This window comes from Falco rusticolus, chromosome 3 (genome assembly GCF_015220075.1).
Source record: "Falco rusticolus isolate bFalRus1 chromosome 3, bFalRus1.pri, whole genome shotgun sequence".
Taxonomy (NCBI): domain Eukaryota; kingdom Metazoa; phylum Chordata; class Aves; order Falconiformes; family Falconidae; genus Falco; species Falco rusticolus.
The window spans coordinates 91799261-91821708 of record NC_051189.1 but is presented as its reverse complement, the minus strand read 5'-3'; the positions used below and the strand labels follow the sequence as shown (position 1 = coordinate 91821708).

Here is a 22448-nt window from a genome sequence, read left to right as displayed (position 1 = left end):
TCCGTTGCTCATGCTGCGTGCATCAGTGTAGAGGCACTTCAGAGAGGCACCCAGGCCTGCTGGTTCCCGGGAAAAGCCTGAGAGCTTGCCCTGCCACGCTGTCCCCTTGGCACTCCCACACTGTGCTGGAGGTGGACCCCCTCCAGCTCCGCTGTGCTGAATACGAGGCACCTCATTTCCTATCCTCTTTGCTAACCTGCTCCAGGCTTCCTCGCTGGGCTGTGGATTGCCATCTCCCTCCCCTGGTCCTGGTGTAAAGCTGTCCTCGCCAGCTTGGCCAGCTGTGTGGCAAACTTACTTTCACTACTGAAAAATTTACAGCTGTGAATGAATTAACATTTTATAGTTAAGTTTGATAGTTTCTGCACAATTCATTATAGATCTTGGTAAAAATTATTCCGGATATTCTCCTTGGCAGCAGTGCAGATACAGGTGTGTATCTCAGTTGGTTCAAATATATTGTTCTCACTGTCGTTCTTGAACTGTCCCTCCTCCCCCAGCCACCTGCCATGTACTTAGTTTATTTCTATAAGGGAACAAGCAGAGATGCGAGGAGCAGGATCCAAAATCTTCCAAAACGAGGTACATGGCAGGTGTCTGGTAAGACAGAGCGTAACTTCACTTACAGAGAAAAAGATACCACCGTTCCTACGGGTGTTCAAACTGCTGTCACCACTGCACCGCTCCCAGATAGTAGCAGCGTGAAGTTCCACTCCAGCGCTGTGTCCGTGGCATCAGAGCCCCACGTAGCGAGGCCTGGCAGTACCATGGCACACAGGGCAGCGGCTGCGGGCTCCACTGGCACCGCTCCGTCCCTGCCTGTCTCGGGTGCCCGAGCTATGGGAAGGTGATCGATTCTTGTCGTTACGACAGATCAAAGCACCGTTAAGCAGGCCTGAGCTAGAAATACAGGCTCGGGGGTGCTAACAGAGCACAGCAGCACACGCTCTGCTGCTGCGGGGCAGAGAGGCGGGGGAAGGCGGTGTTCGAGCTCCGACAGGTGCGCAGGGAGCAGCTCGGGGGTCGGAGTTTTGGGCTTTTTTCCCCGCGCTTTCAGCCACGCCTCGTCCGATTCCGGCCTTTCTCCCACCGGCCGAAGGCGCCTCCAGCCAGCCGCGCTCCGCCTGCGGGGCGGCCCGCCCGGGCACGGGCACAGACACGGGCACGGCCACGGTGCTCCGCGCCGGGCCGCCCCGCCCCCGCTGCGGGAGACAATGCTGCAGCCACGCCACGCCCCTGCGCGCCCATTGGCTCCGCGCCGTTCCCGCATGACGTCACCGGCAGGGCGGGGCGCGGCGCCCCATTTAAGGGGCGGCGTGGGGCGCGGCCGCCGCAGCGGCGAGTGCGGAAGCGGGCGGAGAAGGCGGCAGCGGCAGCAGCGGCAGCGTCGGACACCGTCACCATGCGTGAGATCGTGCACATCCAGGCCGGGCAGTGCGGCAACCAGATCGGCGCCAAGGTACGGGCCGGTGCGGGGAGGGAGGGGCCGCTTCCCGATGTGGGGGCTGCGGGCATCCCGCCCTGGGGGCGCAGCCCCGTCCGGCGGTGAAAAGCGGCCCGGGGCTCGCTAAGGCGCCGCGGATGCCGCTCCCGTGCCCCCCGTCTCCGGCGGTCGGAGCCGTCGCGGGCCTGGGCGGTGGCTGGGGTGCGCCCGGGCTCTGGTTCCCCGCTGCCCAGCCCCCCCGCCCCGTGCAGACCCCCGCTGCCTCGCCCCTCCGCAGCCCCTCGCCGGCTCCTGGGGGAGGGAGCGAGCGGCGCTCGGTGCCACGGAGAGCCCCCTCCTCCGAGCGTGTTGCCATCTTGCAGTGGCTGGAGGGTCTTAAGCTGCTCCTAGACAATGGGAGAAGACCAAGCAGAGCTACCCGGGGGCTGTCACCTTTTTGACGCAAAATGTAAAGGCATGAACTTGTGCTTTGGTGCTCCAGCTGCTCTCTGACCTCAGCAATTCAGCTGCTGCGGCCAGCGAGGCCCTTCTGCACTGACTCACCTTCCTCTGGGCAGCTGCTCTGCTGTGCAAGGGAGTGGTCGGGGCGATGGCATGCACAGGCTGCGCTGCTGTGTGTGATTGGCACTGGCCAGCTGTAATTAGTAATTGCTGTTTTCTCAAAATTTCTTCTAGTTCTGGGAGGTCATCAGTGATGAGCATGGCATTGATCCCACTGGCAGCTACCACGGGGACAGTGACCTGCAGCTGGAGAGGATCAACGTCTACTACAACGAAGCTGCTGGTAAGTGTGCCTGCTTCCTCAGATGCCCTTAAATAAATGGGGCAGGCGTGCCAGCTCATTGAGGCTGGAAATATCCCTGAAGAAGAGCTGTCATCTGCCAGTAACTCCTCTAAGAGAGCTTTGTTCTCAGAATGGCTCTGATAACATGGTAGTCTTGATTGAGACATGTCTTTCCAGTGAGATGTGGGGAGGCTGAAGGGAGCACACTGGGGCTCCTGTGGCACTGGCTGCTGCCTGCGGGGCTGTAACACTGGCACTGGTTTCCCCCACAGGTAACAAGTATGTCCCACGTGCCATCCTGGTGGACCTGGAGCCTGGCACGATGGACTCTGTGCGCTCCGGCCCCTTTGGACAGATCTTCCGTCCCGACAACTTTGTCTTTGGTGAGTGTGGGATGGAGGAGTCCCAAAGCGGGAGCTCCGCCCAGGAGAGACCTGGTGCGAGCATGCAAGTGACCCTGGGGGATGTGAATCCCAATAGCGGAGTGGGGGTGGAGGTGAGGGGTGAAGCCCGTGGGGTGGGGGAGGTGGCATCACCTGTGTCCCTTGGTGGGGCACTAATGTGGCACCTTGCTCTTGGTCTGCCCCGTAGGTCAGAGTGGGGCTGGCAACAACTGGGCCAAGGGGCACTACACGGAAGGTGCTGAGCTGGTGGACTCTGTCCTGGATGTGGTGAGGAAGGAGTCGGAGAGCTGCGACTGCCTGCAGGGCTTCCAGCTGACCCACTCGCTGGGTGGTGGCACGGGCTCTGGGATGGGCACCCTCCTCATCAGCAAGATCCGGGAGGAGTACCCCGACCGCATCATGAACACCTTCAGCGTCATGCCTTCCCCCAAGGTGTCGGACACGGTGGTGGAGCCCTACAATGCCACCCTCTCTGTGCACCAGCTGGTGGAGAACACGGATGAGACCTACTGCATTGACAACGAGGCCCTGTATGACATTTGCTTCCGCACCCTGAAGCTGACCACTCCCACGTACGGGGACCTCAACCACCTGGTGTCGGCCACCATGAGCGGTGTGACCACCTGCCTTCGCTTCCCCGGCCAGCTGAATGCCGACCTGCGCAAGCTGGCGGTCAACATGGTGCCTTTCCCCCGGCTGCACTTCTTCATGCCGGGCTTTGCCCCTCTGACCAGCCGCGGCAGCCAGCAGTACCGAGCCCTGACGGTGCCCGAGCTGACGCAGCAGATGTTCGACTCCAAGAACATGATGGCCGCCTGCGACCCCCGCCACGGCCGCTACCTGACGGTGGCCGCCATCTTCCGTGGCCGCATGTCCATGAAGGAGGTGGACGAGCAGATGCTCAATGTGCAGAACAAGAACAGCAGCTACTTTGTGGAGTGGATCCCCAACAACGTGAAGACGGCAGTCTGCGACATCCCCCCACGTGGCCTCAAGATGTCTGCCACCTTCATTGGCAACAGCACGGCTATTCAGGAGCTCTTCAAGAGGATCTCGGAGCAGTTCACGGCCATGTTCCGGCGCAAGGCTTTCTTGCACTGGTACACCGGCGAGGGCATGGATGAAATGGAGTTTACGGAGGCAGAGAGCAACATGAATGACCTCGTCTCCGAATACCAGCAATACCAGGATGCCACTGCTGATGAGCAGGGGGAATATGAAGAGGAAGGGGAGGAGGATGAGGCGTAAATCCCTGGTGTCAAAGGAACTTCTGTAAAGCAGGCATGTGTATGGAATGACTTCTGATAGTGGTGGTAAAGCATGTTCTCTAGAAACTATGTACCCAGTTACCCTCTCTGCACTTGTAACTTTGACAGATTTTTCAATGTAACAGTTCTGAAACCCAGTTATTACAATGTTTTTGTCCTCTAATGTTAAAAGCACATAAAGGCATGAATTCTAGATCACGTTTCCTGTCTTTCTTAACACCTCTATTGGACAAAACATCTATTTGTCCTGTGTGGCAAGAATTTTAATGACATCAGAAATCTTGCAGCACACTCCTGATCCACTGAGGGCTTACATATTCGCAAAATATATGGTTCCCATGCAAATATCTTTCCTGTTTTTTCTTACAGGACTCAAACCTACCTGTAACTTGAATGAAAATGGAAAGCCAGCTAAATCCTAAACAAGGCAAGGACAAACAACATACAACTCTAACTTGTTTTACTATTTAAGTCAACACAGGAAATCTTCCACTTGTCTGTTGAAGTCCTCTGCAAAACGCAGGTGTAAGTTATGCTTTCCTTCTGGCATCAGAAGCAACCTTAAAAGAGAAAATCAAATACTGAATATATATTTTATTCTGTGAGCATAGATAACTAAAAATATTTGTTGTCTTTTCCTTGCTCTTGTTTACTTAAGTACAGAACTGATGTAACTTTTCTTTAAAGTACTGTCCCTATGTACATGGTTCAAAATGTGAACCAGAGCAACGGTTGAAGCAAGAAGCATACAGCTTTCCCCTGCTTTGGGGAGGATAAAATAAGCTTAAAACAAATTTTTCCTAGACCTAGTTTCTGGGAATTTTTCTGGTGGTCTGCAGAGAAGGTAAGATTCCAAAACTTATGTGAGTGGGGATGCATCTTCCAAAGGTATATGAAATACCTGAGCTATTTTCCCTCTCTGAGAACAGTGGTTGTGCCAGGCAGGCAACACATTTAAGAGATCGCCACAGAAATGTAGATTTGTCAACATCCAAACTTAGCATTTGACTTTTATCTAATCTTTCTGCAAAAGACAATCCAAAACTAACACCATTCATCCATCGAAGTGAAAAGGGAAGTTGAGACTCCCTCAGCTATAGAAAAAAAAGCTTAGAAAAGTAGTATCTGTGAAGAGGTTAAAACTTTGTAATACTGAAATGAGTGTGACAAGGCTAAATGTTATTTGCCATTGTTTTCCATCTGGGAAAAACTTTATAGATCAGGTGTGTACTTCTAATGTGGCTTCATATTGGGGGGTCTCTTTATTTTACCCTACCACATACTAAGCAAATTCAACAGAGCTAAAGCCATCTTGACTGATACTTTGTAATGTTGCCTTCATGTTATCTAAGCCCCGCTACAATAAGGGGATCTTACTTTTGGTAGTGACAAGTGCTATTTTGCCTTGATGGTGAAAAGCAATAGTGTGTGAGCATACCCAGCTCTTCTAGCACTTCTGTCTGAATTTCATTCTCTTTCTTCAAAGACCAAGCAGTGCACAGATGTGCAAACCTATAGCACTATGTATGCTACTATTGGCTACTGCTGTTAAGCCACTGTAATGCTGCTTAACCATGCAAATATGCAGTGATGGCACACTCTACCAGGAGAGAAATAAGCAATGTATCTGCACTACAATCAGCATAAGCTTATTCTATTGCATTGCTAGATAAAAATCAAGGTAAGAAAAGCTGTTGGTAGAAGCATATATTACTGAAAACATGCTAAATTTAAGGTTTTCTTTCTGCTTCACAATGGAACATGCCATCTCCAGTGCAACAAGGGAAGGGGACCATGTACCTAACTACTAATTTCTGAGAACACCATTAGGCTAATTTCTTTTCTGGTAAATACACATATAGGGGAGTACCTCAGCATGAAGACATGAGAAGAACCATTTTACATTTTATTAGACAGCAACTTCTAACAGTGTTTCTTTTTCAGCTTGTCTTCCAAAGAGAAGTTACCAGATCCTTGTTTTAGTTTTTCTAAGGATCTGCCTCAGTATCTGGAACGTTTCAGAGCTCAGTGAACCCCAACAGGATGATAGGTATTCGAAGCAGGCATGTGGGAGTAACTAAGTAGCAGACATGAAATAAAACAGTTGCATGTGATTGTTAGGAAGGTCTGTTTTTCTCATCTTTCCTCTGGCATAATGCATTTCTATGAACTGTGGGGTTCACTTTGAGATAAATATATCACTCAACTCTTCAGAGACTACACCAATGAAATAGTTCCCCACATTCTGTATTCAAAAAAAAAAAAAAAAGTCTTGTTCTCCTAATTCTTTTCTCCAGAGTTAATCAACACAGTCTATTATTAACTAGTAATGGAGCTCTTGAACTTATGTGCAAATCTATAAAGAAAATTCTGCTGGTGAAATCCCAGCATTTTATAGGAAGCATTTCTGGAATTCTCAAATCAAGCAGATGGTGCCCTGATGTTTTTATAAAGTACTATCTCTGAGTGTAGTTGTATTTTTTTTTTCCTCATTCTGCTTTTAAAAACACTGAAAATTCATGGGACAGTGGGGAAAACAAAATCTTTGAAGAGGTTATTCACATCAACAAGGCAGAGCAAACATCAGTATCTTGTGCTTCTCTCTAATAACTGGGAATCTCTCTTCACTCATGGCATCCAAGTTCACTGCTCTACTGAATGGGATAGAAATGAAGTTTCTTGCAGCAAAAGGATTGCACTGGCCATAACAGAAACAGAGAAGAAATTTGCTTGTTTCTATAAATATTAGGGAGTAGTTCTGAGTGTGAAGTGGAAAGAGGAAAATAATTTTATTTGGTTTCTCTTGGAAGACTAGGAAAGGGCTTATTAAGATATTGTACTGCTTATATTGCAAGAAAGGTTCAGCTATGCTGTTTGCATTGTAACTTGCTAGCGTAGTTTAAAATAGCTCTGTTTGTGGCAGAGACAACTTGTCCAAAATTATTTTTTTTTTACACTGTGGGTTTGAACTGCTTCATTTCTTCAACAATGGTTTAAAAATACTCCATCGTATAACTTACCGAGAGTCTTTGATGTGCTTATGAATGTATTCTGCATGAGCTTGTGGAACCAAAGGGTCTTTCTCACCGTGAATTATAAATGTGGGACATTTAATATCTGGCAGCAACTCTTGGCAGATATTACCTAGGGAGAAAATAAATGAAGGTCACGCTTTGTTTTAAAATAATATGAAAGACTGAAACTACTTCTGTAAAGGACTGTGAACTCCACTGGGTTCTAGTTATTACCTCTCCTTGTGAATAGCATGCAGTTAATCTTCAGGACTATAATTAACATTTCTTTCTCCAAAATGTTACTTCACTGAAATCTGCTTCATTAATGGATACTAGCTCAAATGGATGGAGGGAATGAAGTACTTCTGTCCCACATTTCCCCCATGCTCTCTGACTGTTCAAAGCAAATACATGCATCTCTTTCCTGGCTTTGTTATTTTCAGCCTTCGAAGTGTTATGGCCTTCCCGTTAATGCTACATTTTGTTACATCACTTGTCAGGTTATGAGATTGGCTGCTTTTATCAACAAGTTAACTTAGTTCATACTCGTGCCTGCGTTCCACCTTCCAGACCCTTTGCTGTCTGCAATGAATAACCATTTAATACAAATAGTACTAAAACTATTCAAAGGTTATTTTCCCCATTCATCTTATAGAACCTCGAGAATAATTTTATGCTTACTAGTCTTTAATCTCACTAGAAGTAATTGTAATGCTTTTCCTTAAAGACTATTCTGTTCCCAATTCCCTCCCTTTCTTTTTTCCTCATCCCTTAGTAACCCAGTTTCCAAACTCTTTGCCTAACTTCCCATGCTTGTGCAAGAGAATCTTTGGGCAAAACATACTTGGTGAGTATTATGTTCCATTTATCTTTGAGCTAACTTTGTCCTGCTTGTAGTTGTCTCCTTGCAGCTACCAACAGCCATACAGTTAATGCTCACATATGCATGTTTTCCTTAGCTCTAAAGTCATGTTTCATGGAGGTTTTTCCAATTGTTTGGTTATGTAGTCTTAGCTTGCGGTTCTACTGGTTAAACATTTTCATTTAGTACACTTCACCCATAGTCCTCAAACACCTGCACAAATGTTGACTGTTTTTCAGAACAAATAACAAGTATATTTAAATTACTTACCTAAGGATGTAGTTGGCAATCAAACTATTATTTCCTAGTTTCCAGTCCTAAAACTGTTTTGTATTATAACCACTAGATTATATTTACTCCAAAACCACAGAACAGCAAGAAGGATCTTGAATTTTGCAGCTTTATGCAACTTAGTTTCATTAAGTGTTGGTACCCTCTAAAATTTCATTTCTTATGGCATTTCATGCTAAAAGCTGTCACATTTAGGGCAAATAGTCTACTTATTAAAAAGAGCTTGAGTTGAGATTTTGACCAACAAAGGCTTTGCCATCTTATCTTGGATGTGTTTTATTAAACTCTTTTCTTGTATTTGACATATCTGCACCCTCTGTGCATTGGGTCTTAACTTTAATTCCAAGGAGGCCTGCTTATAGTCTAAATCACCAGCCCCAAGCTACACCTGGAAAAACCTGCAGTCTGATTGTTGTTAATCTTTTTTAGCAAACATTAGGTTTCTCCCAATATCTGACCTAGTTACAGCATCTAGGTAATTCAGCTCCTTGTTACATGTCTCCAGGTGGCTTCTTTTTCACAGTCACTCCATCTCATAGCATCTGAGGCATGTGCAGGCAGTAAAAGGATGTCACAGCCAGAGTTTTACCACCCTGGGCTTTGGACTTAGGAATAAACTAGTTTTAAGGAGATGTATTCAAGAAAGGGTAACATAAAATCAGATCACAATTTATCCAATCACTAGTACCATGTTGCTGATACCTTGCAAAGCTTTACGAAAAAAATACAAAATGATGGAATGCTTTCCTTGTAGCACCTGCTGCCCGTTAATGTATGTTACCTGTCTTTCAATATGAGAGCTACAGGAAAATATGTATGAGAATTACAGACTCCTTGTTTTATGTATTATGTATTTCTGCTTTAGGCAAATTAAAAGCAATTTTCCTGTGAATAAAAACAGAACTGCAAGTTATTATTCATGGTAGTCTTGGCTGCAAATGTCTGCAATTGCAGAAATCTTCAGAGATAAACGCTTTATATTGTCTTGCTTAACTATTCTTTTTAGATTTTTAAACACCGAAGCTGCAACAATAGTGGTCTTTAAATGTGTTTTGTTAATTCTGAGTTCTCAAAATCTGAACTTCCTTCTTTTCTAACTCATATACTACTAGCTTTGAAATAGTGCTTCAGCTCCTGTTTGCAGAGCCTGGAATGAACAGGCCTCACTCTTGGGATATCATAATGATGTCACCAAAAGGTAATCCTTCCACACTGACAGAGGAGAAAAAAGCTTGAACAGAATCCCTCCTGTTCAGTCTGCACAAAAGCAATGATTTAATAATGTAGTTTTGTGGTGGAACAAGAGGAGACTCATCAGCTAATGCTTCCCATAAGCGTGTGTTCCTCCTGTACCTTGCTGATTCTGTGAACCATCTATCAAGTAATTGCTTTATTCATGATTGTGAGTCAGATTGAGCTTTTAATGCCATACGCAGAGTCCTTCCTTTACTGGCTGCTAGGAATACTGTTAGATTTTTATCCAGAACTGTCTGCTACTATGATTTCTTCAGTTTAACATTGTAAAAGCCTTACCATCTGATTTTTCAGCAAAGCGAGATATTCCATCTACCCAAGCCTCACAGGTTTTTGCGAAGTAGCTATGTCCATACATCTCTTCCAGTGGTTTCTTGACCTTGTCACTCCATTTTGAAACATCTCGGATGCCTACAAAAAATAACATTGAAATATGTTGTCCTTTCCGGCAACAAGATATAACCCAGTACTGTCAATCTAATTGAGTAAATTTTCAAACCAGACCACAGACTTGTATTTCAAACTTGAAACTGTACTGAAATGGTGTTAAATAATTCATAGTATGGAAAGGTTATAAAAAGTAGTTTTACGATCTCTGCTGGGGTCTTCCTGAGTTGCAGAAGACCATTTTGTTGTTGAGGTCACATGGAACAACAGAAAAAAAGTAATCAAAGGACTCAGTCCTAAAACTTATGATGTTCCTGTTTGGAGGGCTTGCAGAAGGAGAGAGCTCAAGGAGGCACCTTGTGTATGAAAAGGGGACAGTTTTATAACAGTGTGCCAGAGCTGGAAATTCTTTTTCATGTCCTTCAGCCTTTTGCTTTGGCTCATGGATGGAAGTTCTTCCATGGCTCCTACCAGTATTCTGAGGAAGGAAGCTCTTACTAAGGCATTCCAGCAGGCTGACATCATGGTACATTTGCCATAGTCTTACAGAAAAACAAGCAACTCTACTTAGTAGAATCCTGTGACTCATGGCAGGCTACCTAAAGCTGTACAAATAATCTGACATTCTAGCTATTTATTTATCAGATTTACCTTCTTTTTCCCCTTCTAAAATTCTCAGTACTGCTCACAAAACCAGATATCCACAAGGGTGACTTTCACTAAACTGTATTTCAGCTGTAGAGCTTTGTATTGACAAAGCCCAAAACAATGTTGGCATAGCAGAGTACCTGAAAGAGACCTGAAAAGTACTGAATCATCACACAGCAATACATGGCACTAGCAAAGCTTTTAATTGGTTTAAAATGGGAGTTAAGGGAAGAAAGGAGTGAGGTGTTAATGAACAAATTGAATCTGTTCAGACAAATAAGCAAGGTAGCAGTGACTGAAAGTGTTTTATAACAGCATCTGATTGGAAATGAGTTTGCTCACCCCAGGCTAACTGTTACTGAAAAGGTGTTTCCCTTATAGAATTTACTGGTTTATTCTTGTAGCTGGCCTTAATTTTAAAAAGGAGGAGAGCCTATACTGAAAGGACACAGTTACCAAATAAACACATCTCTCTCCTCCCAAAGCTTCCACAGCAGCTGAGATGCATGATGGGCCAGCTGTGGGAGGTTTGCACTGCAACCCTCTGAGCCCCATCACCCAGAAAGAGATGCTGAAAGCAGCAGTCCACCAAGGGGTCAAAGGTCAGAACTGCTGTGGTTGCTCTGTGTTAAGTCAGTCTTTAAATATTTTTTTTTTTACATTTTAGCCTGTTGGCTGATAATTACGAAATGCATGTCATTTAGTATGTAATAGAAACTTTGTAAATATAAATGCATGTAAAGAAATAAAGCAGCACTTTCACAGAGCTAAAAAGCATTTTGCTCACTGAACTAAAAAATATACTACTGCTACCACCAATGAAAGTGCTTTAGTATAGGTAAGGTAAGTACACATGTGCAATACATACATTTGTACTTTAGCTGAAGCCAGACAGTCAGATTTCACAGGTGGTATAAATCAAATTCCAATCATTAAAATGAAACTACACTGATTTACAGTTGTTGATGGCTGCATGGTTAACTTTCAATTTCTAACTTCAAAAAGAAGCATGGTCCCTTTCTGAGTTCACTAGCAATTTTTGCTATTTTCCTTTACAGTAACAAGTGATCAGATTCTATTTCATATGACTAGAATAAGGATCAGAAATCCCATGTTTCTTTACTTTGCAAGGGTTTTCTAACCACAATAATTAAGTTTAAAGGAATGCAAATTAGCAAGGCATCCTGGGACACTTACTTGAATGATTCATTTTCTTTCTGAACTCAAACAGTAACTTATGAGCTTGTTTTCTTACTGTCTATATATTATATAATCCCTGGAGACAAAAGATGTTGTGTGCTACCCCAGTGATTTTCTGTGGACTTTGTTTAAAGGCTGTGCAAGATGTGAGAAAAGAAATCGAGCCTGGGGTCAACAGTATTATTTGGAATTTATTTTTAGGAATTTGTTACAGAAAAACAACCTTGAATTTCTGAAAACTACTGATAAGCTATTATAACATGTTTTTCAGCAGTGTGGTAGGGACTTGTTACAAGATCTATTATATTACCCCTAGGGTAACTGTTATGGAGTTTCTCACTATGATTACTCTACCCCTATACTTACAACTTAGTGAATTTTATGTCCTGCTTCTTAAGTTTGTGTCCTCAACTCTGTCTCCACTTCGCTGCTACATGACTAAGATCCTTAGGTCAAGAAGAAATGAAAATAATTAATTTAGGGTACAATATTCCGTTTGTACATACCATTATAAATTCTCACATCCTCTTGAGTAACGCTGGCATTTGCTCCCCAGACAACCAGCTTATGGATAAGAGTTGGATACTTGGCAGCTGCAATGAGTGCTGTAATTCCACCATCACTCCAGCCCAGCAAAGAGAACTTCTTAAACTTCAGTGCCTTGATTTGTACAAGAAAGTTATATGCAAATCGTCAGCTGGTTTTACAAATAAATATCAAATACTTCTTGAAAACTAACTGTACAGATTTAGATACAACACTACATAGTTGAACTACTGTTAGCTTTCATAATTAGAAAATGTAATTTTCCTGCTATATATAAAAATACTTAAGAAAAGGTCAGAAAGTTAGAAAACAAGAAATTATACCAGCCCTTCCAATTTTCTACAACTACTTAATGGAACAGGCAGTAGCAATATTAGATTCTTTCTGCATTTAAAAAAAAAAAACCCTCTTGAAATTAAGAAATGTTTATTTACAATGAGGAGTTAAGACCTTATCAGAGAGCCTAATAGTATCAAGAATCTGTGGATTCTCTTGGTATAAAGTTGGCAAAGACTACCACAGTGTGGGACGGCAGACAATCCAAGACCAAAATGAACTTCAGAAAAAGGAAAGTTTAGGACTTTAAAAATGGAACCCAGTGATGTAATTTACTGATGGTAGCTGAACTAAAAAACCTCAAACCAAACAAACAACAGCTCTGTAACAACAACAAAAACATGCTTACAGTATTTGCTACAGGATTTTATCAAATTTTAGTGCCTAATTTACATTTTCTGAAGCTTTTAAGTGTACATTTTAAATATTGCTTCACAGTCAATTGCAATTCAAAACACTAATAACGAAATTTCTCCTTCTTGAAAAGGAAGGCTCAGGGCAAAAAATATGACAGCCAAGACCTTAATTCATTCTGACTTGTACAATGCTTTCCACTAGAATTTGAAACTCATGTTTCCTCATATAGCACAACCTGTGGTAGTGGGTACTGGCAGCAACAGGATTGCATGTGTGATATTCAGTAGGCAAATGGTGGGGTGGGGAAGGTAAAGGTAAAGGCACTCAGGAGAAAATGCATCTGAAGGTTGTACAGGGAAAATAGTTAAGCAGTACTTGCGGTTTTGCATACAGAAGCCTCAGTCTGTGAACTCTTTTAGAAACAAACATAAAGGTTTCAAAGGGGTTTTGGGGGGATTGTTTGTTGGGTTTTTTTTTGTTTGTGATTTTTTTTGTTTGGTTAGTTTTTTGCTTGTTTTTTAGAAATTACAGTCTTTTAGATGTGATTAAGGAAGATATTGTACTTTTGGAGGAGAAAGAGCAAGTTCGTTGAATGAGTTGCTCTGTTCCTTGACATTTTGTTGTTGGAAGTCCAGGCCTGCTTTCTTTGTAGAGAAGAAAGCAAAAATGCAGGCAATGAGAGAAACAACTACAGAGAAAAAACAGTTTCTAAACTGCTTGTAAACTCCATGCTCAAGTAAGGCATAACTTTATCAGTCAACTTGATACCTATTAGCTTTTATCACTCTAAGGCTTTTCTGGTTTTGGCTTCTTCCTTGGAATTAGGTTCACTGTAGTGTTGCTCAATACTAGATTTCACTCTGTTAAGCTATAATTACTAAACAGAAGAGAAATAAGGTAGGCAAAAGAAAAGAACATGTAAAGTAAGATCTGACAGCAAGAGAAGAGAACCTTGAATCTTTGCAGCTTGTCACAAGTTGGCCCTAGCCTGCCTGAAAAGTAGTTTTCGTGCTGCTGAAGGGTAACTGATGTCTTGGCAAGATTCAGGAGTTGGCAGCAGTACTTGTAAAGCTCCAGTTTTTGCTTTGGCTGCTGCTGTTCCCCTACCACTAATAGCAAATTACGGATCTCAAAGTTGGCTAATAGGTGGAATAGCAGATTAAGATTTTTGTTCATGTCAGGTCATTTGCCAGTGCTTCAACCGAGATCGGCTTGCCTCCAGTATTTCTCTTGTTTACTAGCCATTATCTTGATGCATTCTTTGGGTTTTCTCAGGATGCCTTTCCAGCAGGAGGAATTTAATTTATCCTTTGCAGCCTTCCAAAAAACAATGTGATGTAACAGATGTGTTGGATATGCTATGCATGTCTGCTTGCTTTAATCTTCAGTCACTTACAGTACAGGCCTTTATTATCAAACATTGGCAATAACCTGAGAGCTGGTCGCACAGCTCAACCCTGTGGGTGATTTTGTGCTGGCTCTATCCTGTAAGTGAACAAAATCTCTTTCAAAATCACCTCCTCTATCCAGGCCTATGTGAAATGCAATCAAATGATCACACATGCTGTGACAGAAGTAACTTAAAACAGTGAGTTGCAATACAACAGCACTCCGCACTGCATGTTTTCATTGGATCACAGGGAGTACATCACAAGGGTTGCAGCTGATCTACAAAAACTTGGAGAAGCCCAAGCTCATACTTTCGCTAAGACTGTAGCTCTGAAGAGTAAGAACCTCTTAAATATCAACTCTAATTATTTTCACAATTATTTTTCTAATGCTAATGGCCTTTGTTAGCATTAGACATTGGGATGGAGTACAGCAAAGTGGATTTATTTGCATTATACTCCTTTTATTTCAAGCAAACTCCTTCACAGAACATATACAGTGATACAGGGCAGTGTCAACTGCATCAAGGTGCTAAACACTCTGCAGAATTTTAGCTTTTGATATTTCACAGAAACTCTGCAGCACTCACAGCTCCAGCAGAGACCAGAATCTGAAAAAGCGGTTCTGAAGGCTCACCTGTGTGGATGGGTTTTTTGGTCAAGTGTAGGCCAGATGATGTATGTAAACCACACATCCTTATAAAGCCTTCTGCAGGAGTTATGACTTTGTTTTATTCTGGAAATTGTAGTTGGGATGATTCCTTGGGATTTGTGCTATCGTTTATGTTATGCTAAAATAGAAGCAAGTTACCCAGGCTTGGGAAGATTTTAATAAATTATTAGTATATGCTTGTATCAATAAACTTCTTCAAAAAGCCAGGATGATATCTCTTATTTGTTTTGGCAGCTTTAGAGATTAGACAGGCTGCTGTCCTGTTTGACTGGAAGCTATATGGTTAGGTTATCTTTGGGGACAGCTCTGTTTTCTATTTTATGTTTATTAGTATTTGAACAGAGGCAGGAAAGGGGGTTACAACCATTTAGGCTGAAAGTTTGTCACCTATCCATGGCAGCATCTTTGGGTTTTTGTTGTTTGGGGTTTTTTTGTTAGTGTAGCAGAAAAAAATGGTGATTTATGGTGCTGAGGTTGCTTTTATGGTTAGAGGGCAAAACTGTGTCTTAACCCTGATTCTGCTGTCAGACTTACTTGTTTTGCTATGCAGAATACTCCAGGAAGGCTGCATTTCTAGTTTCAGATGGGTTTCTGCAAGGTTACTGCTTATTAGAGAAATACAGTTGGATTGACTGCCTGAATGTTGTCTCATATTTTTGGAATTTTAATGCTCTGCCAACTTTCTTAACACGGCCAAAGAGACTGTATAGCTTAATGTAACAAAGCCAAAATATTAGTTAAAACTAAACCAGAAAATAGTGTTAGCATAAGGACAGAATAAAAGAGGAACACAAAAACACAGATTTGAAATAAAAAATTCTGCAAGATGGAGAAGTAATAACAGCTTTAGATCATATGCTTTATAGTCACAATAACTCTATTTGTTATTAAGATCTATTATGACCACAGGAACCCTTTGATTTCCCACAAAATTTATTTCAGTAATATGCTGTAAAATGGGAAGAGTCAAGTTAATTTTTAGAATGAAATGTTTCTTGAAATGGCATTTTGCTCAAGGCAAAATGCCAAGGTTCTATTAGCTAGAATATTTTCGAAGAGCCTTTCACTGTTGTAATCCCTTCAGTTAAACCATTTAGCATAGACTTTGGTTTTTATATAGACTTTACCTAAACTTACATGGTTCTTGGCTGCAAACTTCTTAGGGCAGGGTCTTGGAATAAGAAGTTATTGCTTTATAATTAATTCCCACTGCTGAACGTCTATGTATCTTGCAGAAGAGGTGGAAGAAGAAAATATTTTCCAGAGCAGCGTGCATCTGCTCAGTTTTAAGCCTTCACTTTTGTGCTCTTTTGCATAACTTGCTGCCTGCTGGAAACAACCTGCTTAACAGTACTCTTTCCTCCTTCTCAAAATTTAAGGAAAACAGCTTTTAAATATATGTATATGAAAAACAATAAAATCTCAGAATAGAGTTACCTGCATAAGATCCACAGCATCTTTTGCATCCCTCTCAAAGAAATCTGGAGGAAAGTCTCGAGATGGAGGAATGGACCGTCCATATCCCCGAGGATCCCAAGCAACAATTGTGAAAAGTTGCTTATTCATAGACTTAAGTTGTGGTCCAAAATCAGTTTGACCACTCCCTGAAACATCATCATTTTTCAGTTATAGTAACCACCACAATACAGACATAGTATACATACTCTAAATGGAAACCCAGGGAAACTTGTTTCTTAATTCTAAAAAAGAGATTATCCATCAACTGAAGTACACTTTATCTCTAATTGTAACTAAACATTGCAACTCTCAGACAGGAAATACCACAATAAAAATCTTCAGAAATATCTGCAATGTGCTCAGAGTGAACCATTCCTGGCAGGTATGTAAGCTCATAAAAAACTGTGCTCTACTCAGATGCTTTAATACAGAATCTTAAACTGGGTTACCTGGGTAGGGATTTTTCATTAATAGATTTACAGCACTAGCATGGTCATTGATATTTATCTGGACAGCACAGGTGAAACTGAAGGGGAAGGAATATACTGACTAGTTACAAATCTGTAGGTGAAAAGCACTATGTAAGACAGTTTTTCTTACTCAATAAAACATTTATATGAGAATATTAGTGCTTACAGCTGAGCTTCAAATACTTGTTGCCTGAGGAGACAGTGGTGACACGAAAGCATAAAACTCTAACTTTTCATTTTTCTAATATGTGTCTTACCAAAATAAGCTAAATGCAGCCATTTTTCTCATGCAGAACAGTTTTTTTTATTGACGGCTCAGATCTTCAAAGGATTGAAAAATTAAGTACTCCAGTCTATTGCGCTAAGCTACCTATGAGCGCTAGCATGAAGGTAAGACTGCAATTTATTGCTTATTTGCATTATGTTCATGTGGTAACAGTATCACATGCTACTTGATTAAAACCTGTTCATATCTAATATATTCAAATGATGTAAATCAAATATCAAATTGGAAATCCATCATTATATTAAAAAGGCTATTTAAGGGTATTTAAGATTTTTTTTCTGTTTACTTGGAGAAATATGTCCTCAGAACCTTCCTCCTTTATCATGAGCTAGTTTAAATGATAAAAGAGGCTGTGTATAGCATGCTGTGATGAGCAGACTACAGCCTGGCATGATGTCTTGCAACACCAATTTATAACTAAAGATAAATATATATATCTATATATAGTCAGAAGCAAAATACCGGGTTGTTTGAAAAATACCAGTGCAACCTGATTAATATTAATCACATATTCCTACATAGGCTTTGTATGAACCTCTGCATTATCATGCACATACTTGTTCTACTATATTTTTTGTAACTTAAAAATTAAACAAGGCTGAGAGCATATTTGAATGCTGTGTTTTCTTAGTATTTTTCTAGTTAGAAAGAGAAGCATCCTTTTGTTTTAGTGCAGTTTATAGAGTCTAAAGACTAATTAATTTTGTTGACCTAAAAGCACTTATCTTGCTGCCACAACACACTTAGTACTGGTATAAAATAATACTGCAAACAGTTATCATTACAAAGGGAAGAAGTATGTGTCAGAATGTGTCGCCCTCAAGTGCTGCCCAAAAATATTAAACCATAAACTTAATAATGGTAAAGAAACCAAGCTTAACTATTACTGCTTGTAATAATGCTAACTGCATGATAGCAGTGTACACCTAACAGTAATAATATTATTCAGAACTGAAGCAATATGTTATTTCAAGACTTAGCATTGGCAACATGACTACTAGTTTAAAAATCTCTTAAAAATTATTAGGTTAAAACATATGACTGCTAAAGAACCCCTAACATTAACTTTTTTCCACTCTCCCTTTGAGAACTCTTTGAAAGAAAGAACCACTTCATGAAGACTTGAAACTGTTGATGCCAAGAACAAATGCTTCCTGCTCTTCAGTTCTTGACATTCTGTCATCTTGATCCAGCAATTCAGTTAAGCATGAGCCCAACTCTGAGCACAGTAATGGTCCTACTGAGAGCCTGCCATGAACTGCTAGTAAGTCAGATCAGCTCTTCAGAGCTGCAAGGACCCAGGAAAAAAGCCTGAATTAATTTTAAAGGGTTATTATCAAAAGCAGTGGTCTCGATGGGCAGACACCACTTAGCTAGCACAACCTGTTGTCCATCTCAAAAAGCCATTGAGAATCTTAACAATGTTGCCCTTAATAACCAAAACATGAAAATACATTTTTAAGCAAAAAAGTCAGTCTCAACTGTTCCTTTTTCACTATAATAAACTGCAAGTGCTGCATTATGTCTATTAATTCAGTTGGAATGCATCTAGTTCCTAAAAAGGAATGCATAATTAAGTCTGTGTAACAAATATAGCTGACCTGATTTTTCCCTCTCCTCTGTTATTTTGCACCTTGTGCAGCTATTTGCCACCTGTGCCAGACACCCCCTCTGTGCGCTTACATCCAAAAGTGCAAGTGACTACTACATAAGCCAAGACATCGTGTAAGAAGTGTCTGGTGGTACAAATGAAAACTTTAAAAACTGTTAACTGATTGTAATAACTCTGCTGTTTCTTATCTGTTGTATGTGTAGCATTTTTTTAATAACAGTGCTCCACAATCAGGTGTTGAACATATTACAAAATAGTTTTGTGCATTCTGTATTGAGACTGGATGGTGAAAGAGGTGGTTGCTTTACAAAGATAAGACAAAATCTCCAGACCTAGCATTCCGGGAAGCAGAAGAACTGCATGGCTTCCTTCTCCTGTCCGCTGATAATGCAGGTGGACTCCATTCACTTGAATTTTGGCAGATGTTATTGAAGTACTAGGGATGGGGGAAGGAGAGAGAAATAGGAAAACATTCAGACAGTTAATTCTCATTACTGCATGGTCATTCAAGGAATACAGAATAATTACTTCTTCTAGATATTAACAACAATACAGCGAGATTTAAATGGTTCACTTGCCTTTCATGGGTGAGCAGAAGACTAAATAAAAGATCTGTCAGAAGCAGAGAAGTATTCAGTTGTGACCACTATGTAGCTCTGGTACTTAAGTTTCACAAATGTAGTTAAATGACTTAAGTTAAAGGGGAGGAAAAAAATGTCTTGACTCTGCAACAAGGGGAATATGTTTTATTAGCAACTTTACATGGCTACAGAAATGTACTGAAAAAAATACATTAGAGAGGAGAAGCCCCATTCTGTCACAATATAACTTTTGAAATGGCTAGCATTCCCCTTGTTATTATTGAACTGTGCCTCTCACAGAGGCTCAAAGAAAACACAATCTATTGTGACTGTTCCTCATGAACCAGACGGTCTGCAATGAAAACCACCTTGCACTGAGATAAGAGCGGCGAAGCATCTGATAATAATATTTCTGCCAGTGTAGTCTCAGCAGGAGATACTGCTTAATTGGAAAATACCATGTGACCAAAACCTCTCACCCTCTGAAGAAGTATCACAGAAACCAACTGCATAGGCCACCTCTCAGCCCTAACACTTAAGCTCCTACATTAACCTTCAGTACAAAGCAAGACATAAGTGTAAATGCAAACAGGTACCTTGAAATACCATGTCTAGATACAAACAGCTAGCAAGAAAGCAGAAGTAGCATAGATTGAAGGTATATTCTTAACAGTATAAACCATTGCATCTGTTCTCCCAAGCAAGTTTGTGCCCTAATGCAAGACATATTTTCAACAACCTAATTTTATTTAAAGGTAGCACTATGCTAAAAATTTTGCCATTTGGTTACCTAATGGTTAATCCTCATTCCTTGCACTTCCCAGTTTACCTAGACTGAATATTCTTGCCCTATGAATTCAATCAATGTGAATTTCACACGCATACAGCAATGCCATTTTCCAGTCTTAGATGCAACCACAATCTATTCCATGGTAAGCACTGTGCAGTTTCTTAAATATTCAATTTTAACATGTAAATTCTGAACTACTTAAAGCACATAAGCATAGTCTCAACCATATAGAGTTTAAAATGGTGAATTAAAGGTAAAAAAATCCCCAAAACTTAAACCCTTCTCATAAGGAAAATGAAAATTAATAGTAGTTTGCAGACTCAGGTCCCCAACACATAAGCAGCAGTTAAACCACAGAACCTGTTTAACACAAAGCCATTTGGATTTTACATAAAATCTTGGTCTACATAGCCAATCATGCCACATGCTTAAATATAAGCTGTGACTGTGCAGAACAGGATCAGCTCTTTCTACCTGTGCAGATCCAATTTGAGAACTGGAGTACAAATGCAGATCTGTGGCAAGAATCCAGTTCAAAGAAACTATGTCATTATAACTTCAGTGAGTTTTGCTGAATAGTTTTGAAAATTGATTAAATTAATTATTAGTTTGACTGTAATGTTGAACCTCCTCTAAGTCCATATATCACACCTTATGTGGCTATATACTTCACAACTTTAATTCTGAATGTAGCATTCAGATGGCCTTCTTACTCCCTTTTTGAACATCTGACTTTTGCTTTTTTCTATTTGTAAAATAAATATATATTTTTTCTTGATACACCATATTTTGTTTTGTCATTAATTTCAACATATTGTTTTATCATAGCTCTCACCACAGCAAATTAGCACCTTGCTCTTATTAGATTTTATAAGAATGTGATTTTTTTTTTGCTTCCAATTAATAACTGCCAAAAGCATTTCCAGCTCCTAACAAAAGATTTATTTATTTATTTTAGGATTAATTATTAACATCAGGAGCTTGAGAATTTTGCTGAGTTTGTGACACTTTTCTGTTCTTGGATTGTTCCTCAGTGTAAAGTCCAGTGACATCCAGGAGTTTCACATGAAGAGTATTTTCAATACTTTCTGGAAAAATTTCTAAACAAATTAACTGGGCTTTTTTACGTGCTGAAGAACTGTACTGGAACTGGCTATACCTAAGGCAGATTTGGTCTTCTCCACACCAAGTTTCTGTGAATCTGAAATCAATTCAGTGAGCCTGCCAGCCCGATGACTTCTGTCAAGGTTTCTTAAAGACTGTATTTTCCATTCGTTGGCATAATCAGAAAACATGTTAAAACAAAACACCCCCCCTGCTATTTTGTAACTGAAGTAGTGCAAGGCCGCTCCACCTCACCGCTGTGAAGCGCAGCTTCACCTGGCAACTGCCCTGTGCTCCAGCGCCCTAGCCTCATCTGCGCGGGGAAAACAAAATGATGGTATTATGCTTTCCTTAATAGGATTTGCGGAATAAGCAGGAATAAGCAGTATTATACCTTAGGTGTATGTATTCTCTTAGCGACCTTCGGGAAGCACCTGATGGGCAGGCGGCAACGGGCTGGCGGGGGAGGGTGGCAGACGCCGGGGGAAGGGGCCGCGGAGCCCTGCAGCCTCCTGGCACCACAGCCGAGAGCTCGTCCCTCCCCAGCCGGCCCGACCTCCCCGCCTGACAGTGGGCACCTCAGAGTCCCTCCCCGCACCTAGTGTGCGCCCCCTCGGCTAAAACACCTCGTCCACCCCGGCCCCCCGGTGACACCCGCCCGGCCTGCCCAGTACCGCCTTCCCCAAGGCCGGGGCGGAGGGGAGGGACCAGGGCGCTGGGGAGCGGGGAAGGAGGCGACTGTCGTTTTTACCCGTAGGAGGCAGCCGGTCCCCGGGGAGCGAGCGGCACGGCCCGGGCTTGAGGCTGCAGCAGCAGCGCCCGGAGGGCCCGGCCCGCGCTCCGTTGAGCCATTTTGCCTACGGAGCCCGTCCCTCCCCGGCGGGGCGGGCTGCCGCCCTGCCCTGGCAGCGCTGGGCCGCGCCGGGGCGTGGAGGCCGCGACCCGGGCGGGTCGGAGGCGCCTGTCAGCGAGCTGCGCTGGGCGCTGCGGCCGGCCCGCAGAGAGGTGCCCGGGGACCCAACGGGCACTTCGGCCGCCCCGGCGCTGCAGCCCCGTTCCCCGACCGGCGGGAGGGAAGGCGGCCGGCGGGACAGCCCGCGGTTGCCCGTGCGCTGATTGGCTGCCGGCGGTGTCACTCAGGCAGGGCGGTAACGCCGGCGGCCTCGCTGAGCGGGGGGTTGGGCGCCTCGGCTTTGGCGCCGCCGCCGGCCGGGGTTGGCGGTCGCTCCCTGACGAGGTGGGTGCCCTCCGCTCCGGGTGGGCGGTCCGGTGGGTGCCTTCGGTCTCCCAC

General features: G+C 42.6%; 2 protein-coding genes across 2 annotated transcripts; one reads left to right on the top strand and one right to left on the bottom strand.

Annotated features, from left to right (window-relative positions):
- Positions 1-1333: 1333 nt before the first annotated feature.
- LOC119144414 (tubulin beta-1 chain) lies at positions 1334-4095 on the top strand. Its single transcript, XM_037379790.1, has 4 exons — positions 1334-1459; positions 2120-2228; positions 2501-2611; positions 2820-4095. Exons 1-4 carry the CDS (start codon positions 1403-1405, stop codon positions 3878-3880), a joined length of 1338 nt encoding a protein of 445 aa, XP_037235687.1. The 5' UTR covers positions 1334-1402; the 3' UTR covers positions 3881-4095.
- Positions 4096-4343: 248 nt separating this feature from the next.
- BPHL (biphenyl hydrolase like) lies at positions 4344-22221 on the bottom strand. Its single transcript, XM_037379791.1, has 7 exons — positions 21909-22221; positions 19015-19118; positions 16294-16460; positions 12063-12216; positions 9601-9732; positions 6921-7044; positions 4344-4460 (listed from the first exon to the last, which is right to left on the bottom strand). Exons 1-7 carry the CDS (start codon positions 22007-22009, stop codon positions 4373-4375), a joined length of 870 nt encoding a protein of 289 aa, XP_037235688.1. The 5' UTR covers positions 22010-22221; the 3' UTR covers positions 4344-4372.
- Between the last annotated feature and the right edge of the window lie 227 nt (positions 22222-22448).

Bases quoted from the DNA above. Each gene is read 5' to 3' on its own strand.
- LOC119144414 (XM_037379790.1), top strand. From the start codon at position 1,403: ATGCGTGAGATCGTGCACATCCAGGCCGGGCAGTGCGGCAACCAGATC. The intron at 1,460-2,119 runs GTACGGGCCGGT...AATTTCTTCTAG, and splicing joins GCAACCAGATCGGCGCCAAG to TTCTGGGAGGTCATCAGTGA. The intron at 2,229-2,500 runs GTAAGTGTGCCT...TTTCCCCCACAG, and splicing joins CTACTACAACGAAGCTGCTG to GTAACAAGTATGTCCCACGT.
- BPHL (XM_037379791.1), bottom strand. From the start codon at position 22,009: ATGGCTCAACGGAGCGCGGGCCGGGCCCTCCGGGCGCTGCTGCTGCAG. The intron at 16,461-19,014 runs GTCTGGAGATTT...ATGATGTTTCAG, and splicing joins TCTGCTTCCCGGAATGCTAG to GGAGTGGTCAAACTGATTTT. The intron at 7,045-9,600 runs GTAAGGCTTTTA...TTTTCTCCCTAG, and splicing joins CTTTGCTGAAAAATCAGATG to GTAATATCTGCCAAGAGTTG.